Here is an 18,337-nt window from a genome sequence, read left to right as displayed (position 1 = left end):
AAGTTCCTTCAACTTCCTATGTACAATACCAATGAGAATGGTGCACAAGAGCATGAGTGTGTTATACCCTTTTTTAGCCAATGTATCAAGATAATTGTGCTCCACATCTTTATATTTTTGGAAGTTGGTTTCATTATTCATATTTCAATAGTCCATCTTGCTGCATCCACAATTGTCATTGGAAGATGCTACCTTTAAGATGTACCCTCACCTCAAGAGGTTGAGCTTCATGCTTCATGCTCGTGACTATGATGCCCTCACTATGCCTATTTTGCTCTTCCGCTTATTTTCTGTTTTCGGTAGGTCATCTTAGTTTTCTTTTCCCGATTTCTTGATTGCAATGGAACATTGCTTCAAAAGCTAACTTTTATAACATCTTGTCCTTCCACTTCCTTGACATACTTTGAAGGGTACTATTTAGTCTTCATCTGTACTGAGCTCCAATGAAGCATCCAATTAGGTCAATTTGTGTAGTAATTGACATGGACATGGTCATTGAATGCGATCTGATCAACATACATATGGGGGAAAGGGGTGCTCAATTTGGCCACACCTCAAATTATGGTAGAAGCACTATTCTAGATAGTGTATCGCATAACCCGGATCCAGATCATGACACCTCAAAGAATTAAATATAAAACATTTGAAGCATGGAAGGAAATGGGACAATACAAGTGGTACTCAAACAAGTGATGTAGTTCAATAAAATAGACCTTGACATCAAGACCTTGCCACCCTTAAGATATAACACACCTCCAAAGATGAAGGAAGATATCTCGCAACTCTTTACCCAAAAGATCTACCCTTACGATATCAAACACCTCCCAAGATAAAAGGATCAAGGTATTGTGGCAAGATCTCTAGCAATTCTTTACCCAAAAGATCTACGATTCAGATGTGACGTTAACAATAATGTACAGGTTGTACAAAAGCATCCTTTGATTAATCTCTTTATCTGTTAATGAATGTTATCCAGATTTTAAGCCAACAATAATACTTTACATAGCAATCCAACGAAAATGGATGATCCAATTCATGTACCACACTCCAGAAGCATTATATCAGTTGTTTTTTATGTCTCTATGAGGAAGCTACTACAATTCTCAAAAATAATACAACCCATGAAATACTTTTTTACTCACATAGTGAGCTGGTATGGGAACAAATATTTACTGATGAGCATATAAAGCTCCACTCTCATGAAATCTTGTGCCCCTTTGCTGATGGTCCAACCGAAAAAGTTGAAGTCTTTCTTGAAAGAAGTGCATTACATAGATGAAGTAGATCAGATTTCAAGACGATCAAGTTCATCAAGGACACTAAGCACTTTAAGTTTCTGCGAGGCAAATGAAGGTACTTTTATGATTAGTAGAATCAGTCATGGATTTGATTTAGCTAGGCATGAGTTTTGTCAAATACTTACTGTAAGATATTCATGAGGTTCATCGAGACTAGTGGTACCAAGGACAACCTCCCTCTTGAGATTAGCTGTAAGTTTGTGCACTGCTCGCAACTGACAAGTATATAATATTGTTATGTTTTAGAAAATGATTACCTACAACCCTATCTACACAATTCATAAGCATATGCTCTCCTTAATTTAGAGATAAACCGTATGTACTTCATCATATCAATACACCCAATATGCAATCCACCAATTATAACAATACCATCAATTTTCAGAAAGTGCTTGTATAGATTTCAAAATTATAAAGACCCTCTCCTTATTGGATTTCCCACAAATTGCAATCTAGATTTCTAAATCCATGCTTTTATGACAACAATCCACCAATTATAACAATACCATCAATTTTCAGAAAGCGCTTGTATAGATTTCAAAATTATAAAGACCCTCTCCTTATTGGATTTCCCACAAATTGTAATCTAGATTTCTAAATCCATGCTTTTATGACAATGCCCTGGACAACTAGCCAATGTCAACCCTGTTAGGTCTATAAATGATTACCTACAACCCAATCTATATCTTTTGCAATGCTAACTGGTAAACTGCTCAATAGGCAACAGTAAAAAAATGCAGTCTCCACGTTTATATTGTCAGAAAGCGGTGATGCAGATTTTTAGAAAACTGCAAATTAGATTTCCAGAAGAGTGGAAATATAAAGCACCAAATAGGCAGAACAGCAAAATACCTCAGAACGTGTAGCTCCACCGATCATAAAAACAAATATACGCTTTCCTGTTATTCTGGGATCACTATGAGCATGTTTCAAAGTTGACTCACTGTCATAAATCAAGAATCAACTGTTGAGAAGCTGATGTGTACATTCTTATAGTGTGAACCAAAGAACTGTGTTTATACATTTATATCGATATATCTTGCTTTTCATCATCAGAAGATTATATATCCATACATATATATGGATGAATGGATGCATACCTTGTGTTTCCATCATCAGAAGACTTTATCCTAGTTGCCCATGTCGATGTAGGTTTTGCAGTTCTCATGGACTGTGCTGGCCTTGAGTTTGTGTTAGTCCTCACAGAACCACTCTCACATGACATAGAACGCAGAACTGCAGCTGTAGGTTCTCTCATATAAGGATATTCATCCTTGGACAGTTCTCCCTTTCCTAAATCCTCAATCACCTCCTGTTAAAGGACATGCCCATTACAACTACAACATGCCACACTTCACCTGCATACAAACAATCATTGGGGGCTTGCTCTACCTGGATCATAGGACAAAATCGAGCAAGATCATACTGTTCATCGTCCTGATTCCTTTCCTTTCTGATACCCCGTTTCTTCAATGCCATAAATTGATATTAGATTCACCATAAAACTTAAAAGAGGAAATTTTAAGTTTTAAGGATCACTCATACTTTCTTTCCCCCAATTTTCAAATGGAAACCAGCTGACTGCTTCTTTGATACAGAAACGCCCATATACTCCATATTTACAACAGGTCGCATATCATCCTCAGATAGCATTGCCAGCTGCAGTAAGTACAGAATTTGTGACAAAATGAATTTAGACTCATCTATGCCCACTATCGTTCTAAATCAAGTGATGTTCGACCAGACAGAAACAACGAACCACGATATAGCAGCACAATGCTGAACTATGACATTGACATAAGGTAGAAAATGCTTGTCTACATATGTGTGCATATTGTACAGTGGTGCATGTGCAAAAATCTTAGATCAGAGTTTTCAAAATTTACTAGAAATATCTATAAAACCAATATCAAAAATAAATAAAAACCTTCATCCACTGGAGTCTTTTAGCTGACTCTAGCTTTTCAGGATGAGAGGCAGCATATATCATGAGAAGACGTAGTTTGCATTCTTTTGTTATGTTCTGCACATAAAGACATCATCAACTATCTGTTTGAATCTTTTCAAGGCAGTGGATATAAGCAACTTTAGCAGCCACATTCAGTCTGTGCACCTGATTTGTTGTTAGTAAATTAATTAGTTCCTTGCTGCTAGCATCACCGAATACCAAGTTTTGTTCAAGTGTGCCAACATCACGCAAAGACCATTCTGAAATCTTGGCATTTATCTTAGTTGCTATCTGCAGAAAAGAAAGGAAATATATAAACAAACAACAGTGTGCCCTGTAACATCTCTGTTGACTCTTGCATCCTGCTTCAAATTAGATTTTGAAATAAAATGTAGCTGCCACTTTAGGACTTACTATGCAGGTCAATACAAATGCTAAAAACAGTGTCAGACTATGTCATACACACAGTATACATATCATTGGTATGTCATATATGAATCTCCCTAAAGACTAGGTACACCCAAGAGTAGAGTAGAAGTACCAGAAATTCAATAAAAAAGAAGTCTGCAAGTCGAGAAGTGAAAATTGGGAGTGTGAATGTGATTAAGAACTAGCTTAAGTACATCTAGCACAGCAGTGGTCCAAATGTTTGAACTCCTGGAAGGATTGACTCATTCATCATCAAAATCAGCATCTCAACCTTCTCCAATAAATTCTTGAGGCCCAGGGATTGAGAGTGAGCATGCATCCTAGGTGTATTTTAACAGACGCAAAAGCCCTTTCAGATGTTTTTGGCTATAAAATATCATCATCAATCATCCGTGTTTCTATACCGTGTCAGAGTATAGAGACCAAATGTCAATCATTCTCCTGTCTCTATGCAGTGTTGAAGATCCCGTAATGTGAGATGCTCAGTTTTTTTGGCCTTCTCAGGATGATAAAATATCATCATCAATCATCCCTGTCTCACTACGGTGTCAGAGATGCACTCCTCGTCAATCATCCTCCTGTCTCTATATGGCATTGGAGATCATCTCTCTGAAGCTTAGTATCTTTGGCCTTCTAGGGTGATAAAATATCATCATCAATCATCCCCCTGTCCCTATATGGTGTCAAGTTACCCAACGAACATTACATATTGGATCGCCCCAATGGAAGAATATTTATGGGGCCTTGCTTCACCCTTAGGGAGATGCCTGTTTTTGACTCTCTCATAGATATGCAGCCCTCAGTTCCTTTGAAAGATAATGTTTACCTATACAGTTCCAAGAACTAGGACCAAAACTTTGGCTGTTGGAAACATTGTGACACCAACTATTCTTTCAAGGTAGAAACTTGGGGACCAAGCCTTCATACCTTTATAGAACAAATAGCTGAAGAGATTTGTGAGGCCTATAGTCTCAATGATTGCCTGCAAAATAATTCCTATCAGTGACTTTGCATTCGACAGATTCGGGGGCTCCCAAAACTAAGGTACTCAAGATTTGCGATGTGTCATCAAAACAGCTGGCAGAACAGGGAGACAATGATTGTTGGCATGCTGAAATGCAATAACTACCTTCATTCCAATATAGTTTGGATTGTACACACTTAGACACGATCAAAGTGGATTGAATAATAAAAGAATGTGGGTCAACTCCACAATTCCTCTTGGTAAGAAGAGGGCTCACTATAAGCCCTCTTCTAAGACTTGTCACAGAATGGATTTATCATTAGGCCCTCTTACATGGATACACACTCTGTAATGCAATAGGGCAGCTCCTGGCCTCTCAAGTAGTTAACATGTAGACATGCACACAAGCTATGGGAAGACAGATCTGCAAATTGTGACATCAGGATGCGGAATGAGGTGAACACTGTAGTGTTTTCTACAAGCTGAAATGGAGATTCTACTACACCTTGAAACAATACTTTGGTCCATCTGCAAGGTAACAAAATATGAAAACCAACAATGCTTGGGACTGGTCTGGCTATAAATCAAGAGATATATGGAAAGAACAAAAGATAACATCTTTTCAAGAGGCCAAAATGGACTGTAAGACCAAACAAGAGATTGCATCTTAAAATGTTGTCTCATCTTTGAGAACAAAACAAAATAAATGTAACTAGGTAAAAAAGTCAATAAAATAAAACGTGACTAAAGAATATTGTGGTCTATAGATGTAAGATTCTCAAGACAAATAGATTGAAAATTTCCTTCAAGAAAACTCTCACATAGGTTTATCGAGAATGGAGAGATCTCCAATGCAAGCGAAACACTTGCGATGAAGGAAGATAATGGCCTTTATCAGTCATGGGGTCATGGCGTACATGAATGATAAATTGCTATTGCCCGATTGTAACCCCTTTGCAATTTCCTAGTTGGGAGCCAACTGTGTAGACCTTGATTGTAGCATGAGTAGGAGTGATGTGGCTAAAGAAAGTGTGTCTGATTGTTCTTTGTTGATGAGCTTGTATGGTTGTCCTCGTATCTTTTGAGTTCTAGCAAGAATAGTTCCAGGCACTGTTGGTCTTCATATCCCATTATGTTGTGTAATGGGCCAAAGCCTTGGTTACAGAGGCAATCGTATCTCCCTCTTATTTCATAAAAAACAATACGATGACAAAAATAGTATTCTTCATATCCTACACCTTGATGACACAATTAGCCAATTCTTTCTTCTAGAGGTATGCATGCATACTTGCCTACCTCAATTTCTAACTGATGTAAAGAGGTTCACGGTTTCCGTATCACATTGTGTTGCAATGCAGAGCAATGTCCACATAAGAGGGCCAGGTGATGAATCCAATCTCCAATGTGTGTAAAAAGTGTGCCTTAATATGGGCTATCTTCCTACCAAGAGATTTTGTGAGGCTGATCCATGTTCTTTCATTATCCAAGTTGATAATATCAGTTTGGATTACCGTATTCTTTTCCAATTTGATTGTGTTTAGATCGGGACAGTCCAAGCTATTTTGGAACAGGGGTGGCGCATTTATGATTATGCCATGTGGCTTGAACAATTTTGCGTTTCAGCACATGAACAAGGATTATTTCTGTGTTCAGCTAGTCGTTTTGATATCGGAGACTGGCTGGAATAATGCCTCAGTGATGATTGGGGGTGCTCTTATCTCCTCCCAGATTATTTTGTTGATGGATAATGATATAGCTACAAAACCTTATCAGCAAAGAACCATCAAAACTTTATTTGGCAGCATCACCAAAACTTTACTTCATGCTACAAGAGTTACAACAGATTGGGAAGTAGCAATGTGTCATGCATCGAGGCCACAACCCAATCAATCCTGTTTTCAGCAAATTAAGGCCATAATCACCCAAATTTGAAGGTGCTTTCCTTGCATCAGAGACTTCATCTTCAATCAGCTTATGCTGAAGATTATTTGAATGCAGAAGGTTCAGTCCATCTAAGCTCGTCATGATAGTTGAATTTATTGTATCTTAGACAGTTCCACTAATCTACTTACATTTGTTTTGGTTTGTTGTTTTCAAAGATGATAAAACATTCTAAGATGTAATCTCCCATTTGGTCTCATGGGACATTTTGGCCTCTTAAAAGTTGTTAATATATCTTTCTTTCTGACTTAATCTATTGTAAGAACAACTATTATCAGTATAATGCTGAATAAACACTAAGTTAGCTAAATGAAAGAAATTATGATGTTAGACGGTTGTTTTACATCAATATGCAGACTCAATTTTTCAATTTGATCGCGATATTGTGGCAATGCTTGCACCATTTTTTGCATGTCCCGAGTTGAAAGTTCCTGTCCATCCCTGTAGTCAACCAATTTTATAGGAATCAGCTTCTAACTGTTAAACAAAAATATTACAGCAAGAGCTGCTATAAACAAATTCAACAATAAATTGGAAAACCAGTGTACATATTTCTAGAAGTCCAAGAACAATGTCAATAACAAACAACACACACAATATGTATTCCCAACTAGGAGGCAATACCTATTGGCACTGGCACACATGAAACACCACATGTGTCTATTTTCCGCCCTCTTGGAATAACCGATGTTGAGAACATCAGACATGAGTATCAGGAATTCCTACAAGACTGTCATAACCAGGATGGAACCATTGCTAACAATTCTTGGAATTCTCTTTGCTCATCTACTCGACCACAGACGCAAACAAATGCAAGATCCAAGCAGCGAAATAAGGAAATAAACTTAGTTTTTCATTTCAGCCTTTGCTTTTTGTTATACCACAGATCATTGGTGACAATTATTGGTCCCATGGATCATTAACATACCATTTTCTAGTCCTAATCCTTCTCTTTGGCATATCATCATTTGCTGTATTCATCAGTTTAGCTTGCTAGACTGCCTGATCTTCAATGTTATATACCCTTGTAGATTAGTCCTAATCCTCCGTATTCAACTTCTATATCTGGAATCTTCCAACAAAGTCATGAAGCCTGCACATCATCAACGACCACTTGCATGTTTGAGTTCCGTGTAGCTAGAGATTACACTTTGATTATACCTACAACTCGTACTCCCACTGCGTGCATGAGATTAGTATCTGGTAGCCCCGCCGTTTGAGATTATGGTAGGGGTCAAGTCTCCGTTGCACAAAAGGAGTGGTTTTTTAAATGTAAGGCCTATGATTCATCTGCGTGCCTTAAGATATGGAAGGGCTCAAATCTCAGTTTTTTGAATATAAGGCCTATGATTAATCTCTGTGTATATATTACTAGGCATCAGCTGTGTTCATCCTAGTGCCCATCATCAATATTATTCATATCAGATCTCAAGATGCCTTAATTATCGCTAATAAAGGTGAAAAGGGTTACATCTAGTGGTCATCTAAGTAATGTTAAGAGAGTTACAAGCTAAAAGCCTGGTCAAACAACACTAAGAACAATCACCAAACTCCAAAAAATAATATCCTTGGCAATTCAGCCTTCCACATCAGAATTTATGTCAACAATATCCAAAATTTCCTGTACTGAAACTCGTCCTGGGGAAGTTGACACTTAAACACCTTCCAGTATGTCTACAATTAGCAAATAATGGGAAATTTTAGTGTCTGTGCATGGAATCTGGATGGATTTAGCATGAAATGGAAGGAAAATCCTGAACAGCACCACACAACTCCTGAAACTTGTTTGAAAATCCATTTGTCACAAGCCACATATTAAAAAACTATGAGAGCTGTTCCAGTCTAGTCTCGATCCATTCTTAAACATCCTTGTAACTGCCACACGTGAATTTCCATCCAATGAACGCAAATTTCCCCATTTGTTGCAACTTGAAATGGCTTATTATCTACTCACTAATAGGAACCCAATCTTCAAATTTGCATAAGAAAATGTGTCACTTTTCTAGCTATAACAGACTAAACAAGAAACTGATCTTTTCGTAATTGTTATTCGAGGGCATAAAACAAAAAAAGGAAGATGGCTGCATACTTGGCCCCAAGTTTTAATTGAGCAGCCTTATTCTTTTCCTTCAAATTTCCCATTTTTTCATCAAGCTTCTTATTAACCTGTAGTTCCACAACATGAACTGGGTTTTAGTTTTAAGTTTCATAAAGAACCCAACTATTTATAAACTATTGAAGTTCCATCCTTACAGCAGCAATATGAAGATGCCGTAACTCAACCCAGACAGGATCATGTTCTTGAAGTAAAACTTCCTTCCGGTCAGTCCTCCCTGCATTTGTTGTAACCTGAGCTCAGAGAGTTAAAAATGTTAAATCAAAGGAGTAAATCCACCTTCACTGAGACCAGAAATAGGAATAGCAAAAATAAATAAATAAATTTCTTTTCTACCTCATACACGTACTTGTTCCCTTCCATATTTAGTAAATCATGGCACATGGCATCATAAGTCCACTCATGGATAATGGGTGCAATCTGCCAATCAGACAAAACAATCAACGAATACATTGAAAACCTTAGATTCATCCAATATATGTGCATATATTACTCAGAAGTTAGAACACACCGGATCAACTGAGCGATCAACAATCAAAAGTTCACAAGTTTCTACATCTGGGTATTGAGGCAAAGTGTTCTTGTATCTTTGAAGTTTATCCCAAAGAGCTGCTGCTAACTTTGTTGGTACAAGATCTCTAAAAGTAGTTGGAGTATTTGTATCTACTGCTGATCGTGCAGCCCTGAACCTAACTATTGGAAATTCCTATATCATTTGACCGAACATTAGTCAAAAAAAACAATTTAACTGACAGAAATAAACAAAGGACAGAATGTAAATCAGAAATTGACAAACCTTTAATGATGCAAAGACAGTTCCAAGTCGAGTCGCAATTGTCCCAAGACATTCATCATAAATTTGGCTACCCTCACTATGCTCCCCAAAAAGTTGTTCTAAAGCTCTTGGGGTGTCGGTTGAAAATGCCTGCAGAGTCACAATAAAACTTGAAATTTTGTTTGATCATGTCATATACCCTCGTCCTAATAGTTTCATTTGTCAGGATATAGAGTCAGCTATTACCTGAGAATCAATTGTCAAGTATTCCAAGTTTACCTGGTTTTGCACAAAGAGAAACAGAATTATGCACTTTTATTCACTCATAAATCTTCACTTCACTGAAATTTTTCTTTAATAACTAACCTCTTGTAGATTGGCGATTCGAGAAAGAACTGCACTATCACTTTTGATTGTCTGAAGCACATCCCTGGATACTGGAGAGCTAAAAAACACATGTGCCCTGTAATAAAATAAATAAATTTATTCACTTTTCTATCTGGGACATTTCAGATCTCATTAAAGGTATTATGTCTCCAATCTTACTTTCTGTAAAGTGGACTCTTTCCAGACAAGTCCGTCTTGAGCTTCTGCACACTAGAGAATAATATGCTTCCATTAATCTGGGATCATTCAGCAATGTCCAAAACATGCAAATTCTTGCAGGTAAAAACACAGTAGTATCACTGAACTACGAAATATATTCTTTAAACCATGCAAAATTCCAACTAGAAATGTTTACATTTTATAAGTACTTCTAGAATATAGAACATGGACATAATATGTTAAGTCTTTCTGTCTCCTGTGTAGAGCCTACATCATCATCGTCAACATCTCTCTCCAAAATCTTCAAGTTCAGTTATTTTTGTTCACACATCTTAAGTTATATTCATAATGTCAATTTGGGTAATGAGAAAAAAATAGCAATAAAATGTGCAACAAGAAGAACCTTTTGGATTATAAGCATATTATATGGAACCTTCATAAACAGCCAAGGAAGTTTTAATATGCATACATGTCATATAAATAAAATCAAGATATTACCTTTCTCTTTTAGGCTGAATGAAGTATACAGCATCAAACGCAGGTAATGGTTGTCTACGTTTGTTTAAATCCTCTACCACTACAGACATAGCAAAATCTCTCTATATAAAACGTAGATGTAACAAAGTCTGCATCAAAGGTCTCTCTGACCTTTTGAAAACATTAATTAACATCTCCCTCTAAGAACAAGCATTTCCTCCTCTCTCTGATGCACTACTAGACATCCCTCTCTTGTCAATGGTCTCAATCAATATTAGACCAGCCTATGTTAGACATCTTTTAAAGACAGAATTATTAGTCTATCTAAACTTCATTTTAATATGCTTAGGTAATGGAAATCTCAATAGACTTTCACTTCACATTTTTCAGGATATAATACACTTTTAAGAAACATGAATAAAATTTTGATTATTTGACACACTTGTAATACTGACATTTCCCTATAGGATGCAAACTTGGGGACCAAACCTTCATAGGACACATTTCATATTGATGATTTCCCGCGTGATAATTAAGCAGCATGCCCTATATAACCAGGGCTGAGATGGGAGCAGATCCAATTGCAACAAAAAGACTATTCCAATCAGTGACTTGTGTATCTAACAGACTTGATACTTACAAAGCAAAATGTATTCAGAATTGGTACTTATGTCATCCAAACAGCTGGCAGAACAGTGAGATATTCATTGTTGGTATGTTAAGCAGATGCTAGCCTCTCTTTGGCATCTTACAATTACATCATCCTAGTTGCAAGATTCCATTCTATTTCCCATCGATGGCAAAGTGAAGACCATTTTCTTGCTTATGGGGGTGGTTTGATGCTTGGTCATCTCATTATCAAATAGCCTCAATCTTACATTTGATGATGTTAGGGGGTCAGCCCTAAACGAAAATTCAGGCGAAAAGCAAGTGGTGAAACGAATCTCTCATATGATCAGAAGAAGAGAAATGTAAGCAGAGAAACAGGAGCAAAAGCAAGGGTAAGTAGTCTGATGTAACATGCTATTAGTGTGGCACGAATGGCCACAATAATCCACATTGTAGGTAATACAAACAGGAGCAAGAAAGAAAGAAGAAGAACAATAGCAAGAAGGAGAACAATCCAAATGAATGAAAAAACAACTCCAAAGGCAAGGAGAAGACTACTATCGTCTCCACTGTTATAAAAAGACATGCTTTGTGCCACTTCATCTGATGATGCCTTTGGTATCCATGCTTAAGGCATGAAAATCAACAAGGGTGATGCCATTGATCTACTATTGACCATACAAGATGCTCTCACATACACTTGGATTGTGGATTCAAGTGCATCCTTTCATGTGCCTCCTATAAAGGAACTTTTTCATCATTTCATGCAGGCACTTATGGAAACATTTTTCTCAACAATAATCATGCCCATTATTGGTGGAATTGGTATTGTGCATTTGACCTTGCACATAGCCAAGAGCTTGCATTGCATGATGTCACCACATATGTACCTACATCAAGAAAAGACTTTTATCTACCAGAAAGCTAGATATGCATGGATATAGTATTGCATTCAGTGGTTATTCTTAAAAATGGATCTGGTTGTAGATGGCAGAAAAGAAGGCAATCTCTATTGTTTTCATTGGAAAAGCTTTGTCGTAAAGTTTTTTGTTGAAGAGATACACTATAAAGCAGCCATATGAGCCAAAAAGAGCACAAAAAACTTTTGTAATGATTGTCAATATGGAAAGCAAGTAAAGAGTTCTTTACTATTCTAACATGTCTCACAAGTAGAATCTCATTGGCCTTCTTCATTATGATGTATGTATCATACTTTTTACCTTCTCATATGTTGATGATTTCCCTAGAAAACTTTGGATTTACTTGTTGAAAAATAGATGTGATAGACAGCCTTCCAGCCTTTCAAAAACTTCATGCATTTGTGAACATTCAGGTAGGTAGAAATTTGAAATGTCTGCAAACTGACAATGGTGGGGAATTCACAAACACTAAATTCCAGAAATTTTGTGATTCTCATGGTATTACGAAGGAGCTGATAGTTCTCTGTACACCCTCTTGTTATGGTGTGGCTGAACGTACAAGACTGTGAGAGAAAGTGAGATGCATGTTATCCACAACTTATCTTTCTTGCAAGATTTGGGAAGAGGCTATAAACTCTGATTCATCTTTGCAATCAATCTCTTCACATAGCACTAAAAGTAGCATCCGAAGGCATTTGCTCTCGCAAATGCTTCACATGACCAACTATGCATTGATTGTCATTTTTTTATGCAAATCAAGCAAGACTTAAGAAATAGGCATGATGCTAAGTCCATCAAAGGCACTTTATGGTATGTGGTGATGAAGGTGAAATGGATTACAGAATTTGGTTACGTCAGTTTATGAAAGTAGCACACAGCTAGGAAGTTTTTAATTAGGCAAAGCGACTTAAAGATAATGTAGCCTCAAAAGGTGACTATAAAAGAGTCAAATTTTCAGCATGTACATCCACCCATAAGTGTTGAAAACATGTCCCAGGATGCACCACAAAGAGCTGAAAATAACTTTGAGCATGTTGTAATTGTGCCAGAATATGTTGGACAACCATTGAATGCCCTTGATGACAATGAGTAGCCTATATCGTATGATGAAAATAGGGCTGTAAATGATCGACAGCAGCTCTAAAATGATGATCTCATGGTTCCTCCTGATTTAGAACCTGCACCTGAGAATGTAGATCATTGAGCCAGAAGGTCTACAAGAGTTGGAAGGCATGTATAGAGCTTTGATCTGTCATTGCAATATATCATGTTGACTGATGAGGATGGGCCTCCACTTTTAGAGAGGCAATATCTAAAATGATGATGTCATGGTTCCTCTTGATTTAGACCCTGTGCCTGAGAATGTAGATCGTTGAACCAGAAGGTCTACAAGAGTTGGAAGGCATGTACAGAGCTTCAATCTGTCATTGCAATATATCATGTTGACTGATGAGGGTGAGCCTCTACTTTTAGAGAGCACAAAAGCAAGTGGGAGCTGGCAATGCAAGAATACGAGTGCTTTGAATGAAAATGATACTTGGGATTTGGTTGAGTTGCCCAAAGTTAGGAAATCCATTCCATTACTTTTCTATTGGAGCGTGAACTCTTTAATTCAGTCATTTCAACTTTCAGCTGTATATTTCACATCACTTAAAAATTGTCTTGAAATTTCAGAAATTCATTTATGTTATTAGAATTTACAAAGTGCCATAGAGACATTTCTTTTTATTTCATAGCTAAATAAAAGTTTAGATATTTTACATTTATATATTAGTAAATTCTAGACTAAATATGGCAATATGTTTGAAAACATTTCTGAAACATACTTCCCTGACTGTATAAATAATTTTTTTCTGGCCAAAAAGATGGATTGTTAATTTGTTTGTATCCTGGCACAAGGTGTTTGCATTTCCCCACAAACGTGATACAGGATTATCATAATCGCATAGTTAACCACCATATTTATAAACACACAACTGAGCTCGCTATATTTTTCAATTTGTTAACTTAAATTTATTGTGAAGCAACAAATCACCAGCTTACATGAGATGCCTTCATCTGTTATATCTGCCATCTTGCAAGAATAAGACATCACTTTCACAGTCACCTCATCCATAATAAGAACCTGTGAAGTAGGAATACTTACTTCAATCTGATAATAACATATCATGAGAAGATAGTACATTGAATTATCAACTTATTTAACATTGGTTTAGCAACTAATAGATCAAGTCATATGTTAGATCACTTAATATCCTTCCATATTGGCACTTAAAAGTCGTATTAAATAATATAATCATAATACAGAAAATGCCAAATAAAAAAACTCAACCCACATATATTTAATATGATATTATTTTCCTGCTTATATGAAGGTGTAGTACATTGAAATCAGCCTGTGGAATTTCAAGACATGCTAAACCACAGAATAAACCACTAGTAACAATTTCACCACCAAAAAAGTCTTTCTAAACGGAGAAACACCTTAAGATTGTGTACCTATTGAACTTCATTTCACATCCAAGAAGCTAAATTGCTTCTAAACAAGGAAGTTGACACCATGCTGGCTCCAAGAAAGGCAGACCTATCAGTTTTCTTTGTTGATAATTAGTAACAGAGGGTAAAACAAGATAAAGACCAAAACCTATAAAACAGCAAGCATTTTAAGCCTATTTCAGCAACTCAAACCCATGAGAAGAGTTTCCAAGGTACTCTCCACTGAGCAAATAGAGAAGGGAGCAAGTCAGCTTTGGTAATCTCTCTCCATTAGCTCTAAAACTGAATTTTGAGTTAAGGCAACTCAAGCTCATTCTACCAAGAGCACCTCTTCAAAAGATTATCTTACCTACTCACATATAACTTTTAGGTGACTTTATATAGGGCCTAGTCTAAACTGACTATTTGAGGCACTACTTCACAATTACACACGCACACATTTCCCCCAATGATAGCTGAACTAGGAGCATATCAGCCTAGCTCCTCCCGTTTAGGCACCATCAACTCTTAGCCATTCACACTGGCCATGCAATGTTCTCTTGCCTGAATTCAAAAGTTCCCGTGAAGCAAGTAAATAAATAAATAATGTCATAAAAGCAGAAGACATTTAACACCTCAGGCAAAATAAGTTTTCAATACAACATTTTTCGATGTTATTAACCATCACAATGATGATTTCTTCAAGAGGCTTCAAAACGTAATACTCCTGTATATGAATCAGGTTACGTGATGCTCCAATCTTCTTAAAGTGTACGTCGACATTTTGACCCACAACAACCAAAACATCAGGTTCTTTTTTTCGATGAGGCACTATAAAACATCATAAAGCTCTTTTGATTTTCTATTTTGCATTACAAGGAAGAGTCTCTATAGAGGGATCTTGTATGATTGACAGTTCTCTTTTCCTAAAGGCTAACATCCCACCTCAAAGTTGAGAATGCTGAGCATCATATTGGATTAACTTTCAATCAGAGTACCCCTTCAATGAAATCCTTGTTTCTTCCAAATTTTCAGTTGTATCCAACTAAGGTGGATCTTTGCCCTGCCTTTCAATCAGAAGAATCCTTCAATCAAATTTCTTCATCTTTTTCAATGGTATAATTAATTTCAGGTAAATATTAGTATTCTCTATAAAAAGATCTTCTTTGAGTCAAACCTTTTCTTTCCATTACTTCAGTGGACATAGGAGAGCATAAGTTAGCATATATCTTCACGAGATCAAATTCCATCATCATGTATATTTATTCCTTCACAATTTTATTTATGCCTACAAAACCTTCTCATAAGGCTAAGCTTTTCTTTTAATTGCTTCTATAAACATGAACTGCTATTTTCTTAACATAACTTCTATGGACATAAGCTAACATTTTTTTTCCATAACTTTTATGGACATAAATTGTGCATGGCATGTGTAGCCTACCTTCCAATCAGAAGAATCCTTCGATCTTGCTGCCCTCAGCATCTCGTGAAGTAGGCCTGCATAAAAACAGTAGTATAAGAAAAACGAGAAATGTTTTGAAAAACAATATCAAACTAGAAATAGGATAAAAATGTGAAGCAAGAAAGAGAAAAAAAAGGATGCTTATGAATTAGAAAGATAATAGAAAGGCAAAAAATACACAATTGATACATGAAAAGACGATAATGAATCTGGTCAACCTATGATGGATGAAAATGGGATAAAAAAGTAGAAGAAAAATTGCAAAACTACCCAAGAAAACGTGTTGATGAATCAGTCAAACTGTGACGGATGAGTTACAGTAAAATAAAAGAGGAAATGCAAAAAAAAAATTGAACAATATGTTTACGAATTAGGTCCAACTGCGATGTATGAAGTTAGGATGAAAGACACCGCAAAAGAAGTTCTAAAAGGAAGTCATTTCTGTGTGTATGTATGCTAGCTGAGAAATGAGAAATTGTATCTCTATGTTACGTGTGTTTTTGTGTGTGTGATCTGAAAAATAAAGAAATTGTTTTAATCATTATAGAAACTCACGTTCCCGACTAGCTTGGCGGAAAGACTTGTAGCCGTTCTGGTATGAAGAAGACGAAGAACCGTCAGAATCCGCCATGAATCGCAGAAAGGATGATATGAATGCTGATCTTGAAGAACAAGAAGAAGACGGCGACGAGAAAGGAAACGCGAGGAGTAAAGGAAATGAAAGATCTGCAGGTATGACGTTCCGTTGGAGGAGGAGGAATACTCAGAGAAACGAAGACGAAGACGAAGGCGAAGATGATGAGTACCTCTGACTGCTTATGGAATTGAGCGCACTCTCTGAGCGTTATGTATGTATGATATGTGTGTATGTCTCTATGCATGCATACATCTATGTATGTATATCATATGTATATGTGTGTGTATGTATGTATATCATATGTATATGTGTGTCTTTCTCCTAAACAAATACATACACATATTACCAAATTTACCCACAAATGCCCCCCCCCCCACACACACACACATACATGTCCATACATACACACATTCTACACAAGATTCCCCATGTTTGGACTGTCATTTCCGAATCTTATTGATATCTCTAATGGGATGGATGATTGGATGGATGGATGGATAGATAGATAGATATTTTTACCGTCCATAGAGAGGCCAATATTGACCCACACGACCTAAAGTACAAAAGCTTTCTTGATGTGTATCTCCTTCCTTTGAACCGAATGAAAGAATTTTGTTCTCGCTTGATTCTTCCCGTAGTTTACATCCAACATTCCAAGCAATGATGTGATAATCTATGATTTGCCATATTCTTGGCTTTTTGTAATGTATTTATATGCTCTTTGTAGCTCCAATATCTCTATAGGTTGAACACATGTTTCCAAGAGCATAACGTGATAGGAGGTGGTGGACTTTCTTCCATAATTACTCTTAAATGTAATCATATGATCTACCATCGAATGTTTTGGTCATCTCAATCGGTAGATAAAGATATGCGAGTATAAGGATGTCCCTCTTTAATATAGAACATGGTTTCATGCCATACAGAGCTAGGATTTCACGAAAACTTTCTATGTCGTTGCTCAATTTACTATGACATCTAAGGGCTCTTCCATTGCCTCATTGAAGATGGATTTGGACCATTCTCTCGAGTCATGAACTCAGATTATTTCTTCTTGAGGTAGAAGCCCAACAAGGCATGTGCAAAGGCGGGTACTAAACTTCTTTAGAAGACCATGGCCATGCGAATAAGTTATAGAGCAACCACAACCCGACAACTCATAAATGGATGTTGCTTGATTGAGCAAGTAACGAGTCAATCAAGGTGCTCAAGGGCACATGTATTATCACAAAGAAAACGTATATTGCATTGAAGGATACATTGTACTTTGGTCATGGCCTAGATACACGAGGAAACTACATAGTTCTAAAGGAAGCAATGTGTCTGTTTTAGGAGTGATGATGGTGGGGGGGATCGAAGCAGCTCATGAGGGGATGAGGAATTTTTTTACTTATTTGGTTGTTAATTCCACAGGACATTGGTAGCATTCGGCGAGATGGTGGAGGTGGATTGAATGAAGCAATTTGGTTGTTTTTAGGAGTGATGATGGTGAGGGGGCCGAAGCACATCATGAAGGGAGAGTGAATAAGTTGTGGGGATCGAAGCAAATGGGGTGAGAGGTGGAGATTAGTATAGTACATTTCATTTTCATGGTCTGGTTTTTTCTCCCCAACAGTTTTTACAAATGCTGGAATCAGTTCAGATCTATTTGCAACTGTTTCTGTTGGGATGGTGAATCTTCTTACAGCTCCACACCTGACACATATGATTGGAAAGACGGAGGACATGGAATATCATGTG

At 36.9% G+C, this 18,337-nt stretch overlaps 1 protein-coding gene and 1 long non-coding RNA gene across 3 annotated transcripts; both read right to left on the bottom strand.

Moving 5' to 3' along the window:
• Nucleotides 1–921: 921 nt before the first annotated feature.
• On the bottom strand, nucleotides 922–16,739 carry LOC147868830 (putative protein transport Sec1a). Of its 2 annotated transcripts, none has more exons than XM_087323860.1 (21): nucleotides 16,516–16,739; nucleotides 15,940–15,995; nucleotides 14,067–14,148; nucleotides 10,516–10,594; nucleotides 10,018–10,068; nucleotides 9,838–9,934; nucleotides 9,718–9,750; nucleotides 9,493–9,621; nucleotides 9,208–9,402; nucleotides 9,033–9,116; nucleotides 8,834–8,929; nucleotides 8,670–8,746; nucleotides 6,925–7,021; nucleotides 3,412–3,537; nucleotides 3,226–3,321; nucleotides 2,844–2,957; nucleotides 2,691–2,765; nucleotides 2,399–2,610; nucleotides 2,151–2,241; nucleotides 1,424–1,513; nucleotides 922–1,336 (listed from the first exon to the last, which is right to left on the bottom strand). In XM_087323860.1, exons 1-21 carry the CDS (start codon nucleotides 16,589–16,591, stop codon nucleotides 1,286–1,288), a joined length of 2,007 nt encoding a protein of 668 aa, XP_087179986.1. In that variant the 5' UTR covers nucleotides 16,592–16,739; the 3' UTR covers nucleotides 922–1,285. The 2 variants fall into 2 exon arrangements, with proteins under 2 accessions (XP_087179986.1, XP_087179989.1); XM_087323863.1 differs by lacking the exon at nucleotides 16,516–16,739 and adding an exon at nucleotides 15,444–15,565 and having other exon boundaries at nucleotides 15,940–15,980.
• LOC147868831 (uncharacterized) lies at nucleotides 4,458–5,562 on the bottom strand. The gene is made up of 2 exons (XR_015530155.1): nucleotides 4,917–5,562; nucleotides 4,458–4,882 (listed from the first exon to the last, which is right to left on the bottom strand). It is a non-coding gene; the product is annotated as an uncharacterized LOC147868831 (long non-coding RNA).
• Nucleotides 16,740–18,337: the final 1,598 nt, after the last annotated feature.

This window comes from Azolla caroliniana, unplaced genomic scaffold (assembly GCF_043228905.1).
Source record: "Azolla caroliniana isolate FFs.n. ecotype wild unplaced genomic scaffold, voAzoCaro1.0.p SCAF_1, whole genome shotgun sequence".
Taxonomy (NCBI): Eukaryota; Viridiplantae; Streptophyta; class Polypodiopsida; order Salviniales; family Salviniaceae; genus Azolla; species Azolla caroliniana.
The sequence above is the reverse complement of the archived record's forward strand: the minus strand, read 5'-3'. Positions and strand labels throughout refer to the sequence as shown.

What these genes read in the sequence shown, in the direction of transcription:
- LOC147868830 (XM_087323860.1), bottom strand. Translation starts at nt 16,591, where the DNA reads ATGGCGGATTCTGACGGTTCTTCGTCTTCTTCATACCAGAACGGCTAC. An exon ending in AACAGATGAAGGCATCTCAT is followed by an intron (nt 10,595 to 14,066) that starts GTAAGCTGGTGA and finishes CTATGTCTGTAG; the next exon opens with TGGTAGAGGATTTAAACAAA. An exon ending in AAGAGTCCACTTTACAGAAA is followed by an intron (nt 9,935 to 10,017) that starts GTAAGATTGGAG and finishes ATTTTATTACAG; the next exon opens with GGCACATGTGTTTTTTAGCT.